Genomic DNA, 7,625 nt, shown 5'->3' with positions numbered 1-7,625 from the left:
CACACAAGAGTTTCGCTGGGTTTGGTGTCCTTTTTGAAGAGGGCCCTTTCATTGGTAGGCTCAACGTGGAGGCCAATGATGATGGCGATCACCTTTTGACCGACTTGGGACTCGCATCAGCTGTCAACCCAGCAGCACTAGTGTTGTGGAGCTTGGCCTTCTCTTGGACCCCCACGAGCAGGGTGTCCTCAACTCGATCTCCTCCCGGAAGGAGTTTGCTCCTCAGACCAGCCGGCCCTAGATGAGGCTTGACCTGCCCTGCAGCTGAGTCAGTGGCCTTGCTCGACTTGAGCCATGCCGACAGTCTGCTGTTGCAGTCTTTTTTGGTTTTCTTCGAGAACCACGGCACACCTCACATCCCTTCTCATCGTGGTTCAGATGCAGTCAATATAAGCATTTATGATGCCGATCTTCCACAAAAACATCTCTTAATCCATATTTCGTGCTGAGTTTGAAGAGGCTTCGACTTTCCTTCATCTCTTCACTCAAGGCTGAAAGGTGCAAAGCAGGCCCTAGGCCGGGCCTTCTCAAAACTTCAATGACGATCTGGATGAAGATCTTTGCCAGTAGCAGATCCCCGCTGCCAGCCTCTGTCCTTCATCGAAGATGATTAAGCAAAAATGTGTTAAAATTCTAACTATATTCGAAGATGATTAAGCAAAAATCAGTCAAAGTTCTAAGTATTTTGGACAAAAATTCCAAAAAACACGAAATTAGCTCGAAGAGCAACTTGAGGACTCCCAACACTGAAGCGTGGAGTAAAAATCTGAAGATGGCCACCAGGGGCAGAGCTTAGGGAGAGGACTTTCTTTTGATGGTGGCAGTATGGCCCAGAGAAAAGTGATTGGTTTAGAGGAGAAATACAGTTTTAAAGCAAAAGTGAAACTGTTTTCTTCTTTTACCGAGGATTCCTAACCTGACGACAGGGAATATTCATGAGCATGTGAATCCATGCCAGACCCCATGCTGGAGAATATCATATTATATATTTTATGTATAATATAAATATATAGATTTATATTGTATGTATTATTATATAATCAATATTATATAATAATAGATATATATTTTCAAATATATGGGCCCATCCTAGCTATGATAAAATAGTCACAAAGTGTAAATTCCCAAATATTTTACACAATCCAGAAATGTTTATGTATACCAGCCCTACTTTCCCACCTGGCCTTTACTGAACGGAGGACTGGACTTGCAACCAGCTATGTGCAGGTAGGTCCGTGACATAAACAACTGACCACAAGGACACGGTACATAGAAAACAAGAACGATCAAGGTCACAGCTTTTATTTTGTTTTCGTGACTTACGGTAATACAAGGCAATTAAACATGTAAATCTGCCTATTCGTTTAATACTTCACATAAACAGTTATCTGACAACACATTTTTTTTATGTTTTTGCTTTTCATGAAAATGACAACTTTAGGACTTCCGTTAGAAATCTATATTGTAAAACCTTTGTCTAGTATTTGCAAAGTTAATGGGCGTTCCAGTGCAAAATTAGAGCCCATTACAGAAAACATAAAGTGCTTGGAATGGAGGACCAACAGTACTGGGGGGCAAGTAGTGACGTCATGAATGTCAAAGGGAGCAGGCCCTGGGGAAGAAATGTCATATGCCCCTACTGAAATGCAAACAATACTATAAAATCTACGCCAGCATGTAAAAGGAAGCAAGTGGTTGATTATGTTTTGAGGATACCAACAAAGCGCATGCTGCCCCCTCTGTGCCACCATATTAGGGGCAGAGGCGTCGCTACAGTGTGCTCGGGGTGCTGTCGCCCCAGGTCTTTTAGTTGTAGCCCCAGATACAAGCTCAGGAGCTACAATCAAAAGCTAGCCCCAAGTCCCGACATTAAAGTTGCCCTGGATATTTTCCAGACCGAGCAACACCCCTGATTGTGAGAGTGGTTTGAAGTAACAGTGAATGCAAGTTATACGGGGAAGTATTTCTCAGTATGTAAAACACTGTAAGACTGTGGCTTAAAAAAGGAGATGAGTGAATTGGGGGAGGGGGCGAATCCCAGCCTGAAGGTAGGATTGTTTGATCCTCTGAGGTACTTGAATTAAGGCCGACTCATTGAGTATAGGCTGGTGAAGATTGTCCACATGGGAGAAGGGTACCCTGAAAGGGGGGTACGCGAAGGGGCCTGCATCCACAGAAGGCAACTGGACTGAGTATGCCCAGAATTTGCAATGGGCAATACTCAAGGTTTTAGGAGAGAGGCTATTCTAGCAGCATCATCTGCAATATCCCGAAGAAGCATGAGACCGCTTCTAGCAGCTAAATCCACTGTTTTGGCAACACGATAACAGCTTGAGCTTGAGGCATTGCAGTTTTGCGCCTCCTCCATTATTAGTGGCAGAGCCAAAAGGGCATGTGTGTTTTAGAAGAGAGACAATGGCAAACAATGCCTTGCACGAATACCGTTGAAATACATTGCAATAACGTTAGCACTGACTGTGGGTAAGAACGTCTTTCCCTATCATAGGGAGCCGTAAGTCTTAGTGTCCACAATAAAGCATGCAAAAGCACTTAAATCCCAGTGCTCCCATTTATACCCAGCCACCCTGTTTCCTCAATCATGGATCGAGCGGGGTGGGGAAACTGGAAAGATGAACAGTGCACTGAGTTTAATTTTGCCATTGAAGCAAAAGTCCCAAACGAGAGTAATCATCCTTGTTCTTTCTCCCTTTGACGGACTGTCGAAGGTTATCCCAATGATGATGAAAAGCTGTCATTTGGGACATTTCAAATGTGGTTATGAGTTTAGGTGGTTTCTGATATGCAGGTCGGGATGGTGGAAAGGATGGGAAAATAGGATTTTGTTGCACCAAAGTACATTTGATCATTTTGGACAGAAACAGGGTCATGTTCTAACTCACCTTGAATTGTGTAGATTCCAATTGATTTCCAAGATTGACAAAAGAAGAAAATCTCCTACAATGTGGTTGATTGTCAGTCTGGAAACAGCAAATTCCTCAAGTGGGAAAGGCCCTAGGGAGGTATGGTTTTCTTCTTCAACCTAGACTTGACATAAAGGCTTTGGCGTATAGTGTATATAATCAACTTACAAATTCAATCACCAGTGATATCAATAACCGGTACGCTGTTTATCTTCTCTTCTGAAATGGTTTGGCAGGAAACCTTGGTGCAATGGTTGGCTTATGATGGTGTGCTTTCTGTCACAATGGCTGACAAGGGCCACGCCTGACAGATGGGTCAAGCCAAAATCAGCTTTACAGCATTTATGCTACAATACAAAGAATGACCAACTCCAACACAGCCGAGATACAACAGTACATGATTCTGGAGATTGGCACGTTAAAGGGTATAAGAGATGTCCTGACCCCAGCTGTGTGTACTTCTCGGCGCCCAACGTGGAGGCAGAAGTTCTTTGACAATACATGTCAACCTGGTGAGTGGCTTGCTGTTTGTACGCTAGCAACGTCTTTTGCTTAAGATTGTGGCATTTATAAGGAACACTATAATATGATCTACTCCCGGTGAGTTAAACCGGCACTACAAGTGGCACACCCTGTTTTGCTCAGTGGTCACCGCAGCAATTCCCATTGCCAGCAACAGGATATTTGCCAGGTTTGCTAAGATTAAGGAAGGCAAGCAGGGGTGGAGGTCCACTGAAGTCACTTTCCACATGTTGCTACTTTAACAGACTCTGACACACGTAGCACCCTGTGTATGCACTATTGTTTTACCCAAACACATTACCCATTGCTCTCTAAACCAATCAGGTGACCCCATTAAGCTTGATTGTACTTCTGTATTTCTTTTGATGGCTGAACAGGACTGCAAAAGCCAGCCTGCAAGTTGTACTTTTAAACACCACGTAACACACGCAAGAAATAAAATGCGCAGGTGGAAGCACTGCAGCAATGGCACACCAAACCTACCAGGCATGGTGACAAGACGGTGAACTGCACTTTGGTGTTGCTTTAAGCCTTCCACCGCCGCAGCAATGCGAACAGCAAAGAAATGAGTGCATTACCCATTTTCGGGTGTACCCTTTTCAGAGGTAAACCTACTTTGAAATGGCAATAGTATGCTGTTGAGCGTGTGTTGAAAAACAAACTGGTCACATGGATGTTACGACACCTATCCAAGCAGACCACGTCGGATCTAAGAGGCCAACTCTTGCAAGCAAACTGGACTCAAGCAGAGACACAGCATTAATGTACTACTGTACCCTAAAATAGCAATAAATAATCACTGGCCAAGATATATCAATGTTGAAACCCTAACAAAAACATAAAACAGACAGGAAAAAAAACAACAAGAGCGTACAACCCACGGGGTCCGGGTGGGTATAAGGCTACAGCTTCACATACTGTAGCCAAACATTTGAAAGCTATGTTCAAGTCTTCCACTGTTGAGAACAATTCACGAAAGCAGATGTCACACGGGGCGCTGCCCCGCGCAATGGAATTTCGTTTCTCGTTGCATTGAATTGCATTGCATTGAATGGTGTCAGTAGTGTCCAGTTTACCCCTCCGGATCTTCCTGACCATGACCCGCTTGAGCACACTTCCTCTGGCGGGCCGGAAGGCAATCCTCTGTTGTGCGCGTCAAACCTCACATCATGGAGATGGCTGTGTAGCGCGTCACACACAACTTTCTTTCACTTTCTCGTCCTTTAGAAAGGACGCGAGGAGTGCAACGTCCACAACAGTCTGGTTTTTGTGCAATGACAAGTCCTTGAGATGGTCATCGTCACTTTGGTCCTTGGCAAAGTTCACAAATACCTGGAAAGGGAGAACAAGCAGACCAATTGGCATAATGTTCTGCTTTTGACTTTATTTTGGTCAATTTATTTATTTATATTTTATATAGCGCACCAGGCCCAAGGGCATCCGGGCGCATCACTAAGATTACAACATAGTATAAGCATAGTAGAGAGCAGGTTAATAAGCAATACAAGAAACAAGAGGACATTTACAAGATTATATACAGATTCAAATTATAAGGACAGCTAATTACATATTTACACACAGAGTTAAGCCGCAGGCAAGAGCATGAGAGGTAGCTAGCGAGCGGTCTGATTCAGAGCCGGTCTTGGGCAGACAGCCTGGCTTTGCCTTACTCACGAATGCCAGAAAGGTGGGTTCCGCTCTAAGTGGGTTAGGTAATAATGATTTTAAATTCATAACGCAACGTTTTCTACACCTTGTACGTGAAGCAAACTGATTAAAACAGGAAATCTCAAAAGCAATAAGCATTAGCAAGTCTATCAGTATTGGCTGTTGTGTAGGCATTGAATAGGAATTTTCAAGCAGTGCCATAAAGGTAATAAATGGCCATAAAATGGCAACAGCTTGAAAATGGTGCGATTGCCTGGGAATAGTATGGCAATGCCTGGCAAACGCCTAATTAAATGCTTATACACAAACCAAAACTGTTGGCCTTGTCACTGTTTTGAACAAAACTTCAGTGCAATGAACAGACAAAATCTAGTTTTTGAATGCACCCTTGGTTAAGACATTTTTATTACACCAGCAGTGCATTTACAGCTGCAATTGAGGCATTCACTCTCAGAAGACTGCTTAGAAAAAGCCCTGGCAGGCCAAAGTTTGATGTTACCGCTTGAAGGAGCTAGATCAAAGAGAGCCCAGGACGATGTGTTTTGGCTGAGGAGGGGCAGGTAGTGAGTGGGAATGGCTAAAGGATTTAGCATAGTCAATGGGTGCGTAAATAACCAAACAACACCCACAGGCGGTGTGCTCTCCTCACAAGTCATCTCCCTTCTAGATGGACTGAAATGCAATAGTTTTGGCTTATACGGAAGCACCACATCACAGCCAAAAGTAAAAATGACTACGGTCTTAACCTGCGTACTCCATAACTACAAAATGTCTTCCTTTTTTCATGCTCCCTGAGTTGACTCTGCTTTGACTTCCCTTTTTTGAACATTTTAACAAATGTCTGGGTAGTTCTACAGGTTGGATCTGTAAGGTTTTGCATCAGGATACCAAACTGGTTTGGGCAGGTGCCTAGCCTTAGCGGCAGCAAGATGGAGATTTGGCGCCCACTGCGTGCCCCAGGCAGTTCATGGAGGTGGGGGAGGGGGGGCAAATTGTTCAATAGGCGTTGATTGTTATTAAATGTGCTCCACTCCCGAGAGTGGGGGTGTTTAATTTCAATAGGACGCCAGCTGCGCCTTCTCCCACCACGCCAGCTTGGGGGAGAGCTTGAAAGACTCCCCTGAGCTGGTGGGCAGGGGGAGGATAGGGGCTAATGGTGCCCTGGGCGTTCGTCCGGGCAGACCTGCCCCAAGGCCGGCACTGACACCTAATAGGGTGATCTTTGGCTTGACATTTTGACAATCATTTTCCTTTTTCTTAAACAGGTTGTAGCTGTCTTGTCTTATACAGATGTAGAAACTGTCGTGAACAATATCATAGAACTCTATCTCTTCAAACTTAACCAATTACGGAACACTGCAATGGAAGAATTTCTTTCCAAATCCAATCGCAATGTTTGTAAAAAAAAGAAATTCAAATGGAAAAGGTCTGTGTAACCATTATGATAAATCATGCAAGTGTTAATGCAAGAAATGTTTGCAAGTGGTTCAAATTTTCGGTGTTAAGCACTAATGATTTTGTTGGGCAACTCATGAAAAATTATTTTCTTCTGCAAGAATAACTAATAAGTGATCTTTTATATGACACCCTCTTTCTTGAGACAGCCATATTGAGGTCATGAATAAGGATGCAGCATGCAAACTCTTACTTGGTCAAGCGTCGTCTGTGAGACGGAGTAGTCTTCTATTTGGAATTTCTTCTTGTTCTTGGAGAGGATGCTGAATATCCTGGCAAGAGAAGATTGTGTGGAGCGGAGCTGGTACTGCAGCATGCCCCGGTGCTTCTCCTTCAGTACGCTTCCCGGGAAGGCGAGCCCGAAGAAGTCCTCCACAGGCTTTAGGTCAGGATTTGCCCCCGATATTCGAACAACGATCGTATAACCATCTCCGAACCTGTAAACAGGACACAGAGCCTTAGGAAAGCTTTGAAACACAGACAATTCATTGCATAATGACTACTAACATTGTCTTTTCTATCACTTGGATATGGATCCTTCAGCCGTTGTGCCCCTACAATATTTACTGCACCGGCAGAACCCACTGTGGACCATTCTGCAAAACGTTACTCTTTTTGGCCATCAGTTTTAATGCTGTGAAGAGACTTTTTGTTGACCTTGTTCAAGTCAATGAACCCAACCCCAGTTTACAAACCAAGGCAAAGTAAAGAAGTAAGTTGCATGAAACGTAACACTATTGACCAAGCAATTGATGAATAATGGTAAGCATTGGACTGCACCTTAATTGTGGGCCCGAGTTGCAGGAGAAGGAACATTAGGTGGTATAAGGAAAACGAGGAATAGGAGCATACTGACGTTTCGGCCAAGCATAGGGCCAGAACATTCCATATGCCATTACTGAAGGGATGCCCTGCGTCATTGGAGTAAATTTTCTGAAAAAGTTGGGGGGGGCATGACATCTATTTAAAAGGTGCCCCAGCCAAATGAATGCGGACAAAATGGTGTGCCATGAAAGTTGGGGGGACAAACACCCCCGGCCCCCCCCACCCTAAAATTAC

At 44.1% G+C, this 7,625-nt stretch overlaps 1 protein-coding gene across 1 annotated transcript in view; it reads right to left on the bottom strand.

Moving 5' to 3' along the window:
- Positions 1-1,286: 1,286 nt before the first annotated feature.
- Positions 1,287-7,625, bottom strand: part of ABCA1 (ATP binding cassette subfamily A member 1) — a 241,282-nt gene continuing 234,943 nt past the window's right edge. The window contains exons 49-50 of the mRNA XM_069630840.1: positions 6,760-7,003; positions 1,287-4,775 (exon numbers count right to left, since the gene is read on the bottom strand). Coding sequence (XP_069486941.1) covers positions 4,635-4,775; positions 6,760-7,003 — 385 coding nt within the window. The 3' untranslated portion in view covers positions 1,287-4,634. The remainder of the gene's footprint in view (positions 4,776-6,759; positions 7,004-7,625) is intronic.

This window comes from Ambystoma mexicanum, chromosome 6q (assembly GCF_040938575.1).
Source record: "Ambystoma mexicanum isolate Mex_15411 chromosome 6q, UKY_AmexF1_1, whole genome shotgun sequence".
Lineage (NCBI taxonomy): Eukaryota > Metazoa > Chordata > Amphibia > Caudata > Ambystomatidae > Ambystoma > Ambystoma mexicanum.
This window is presented reverse-complemented; position numbering and strand designations above follow the sequence as displayed.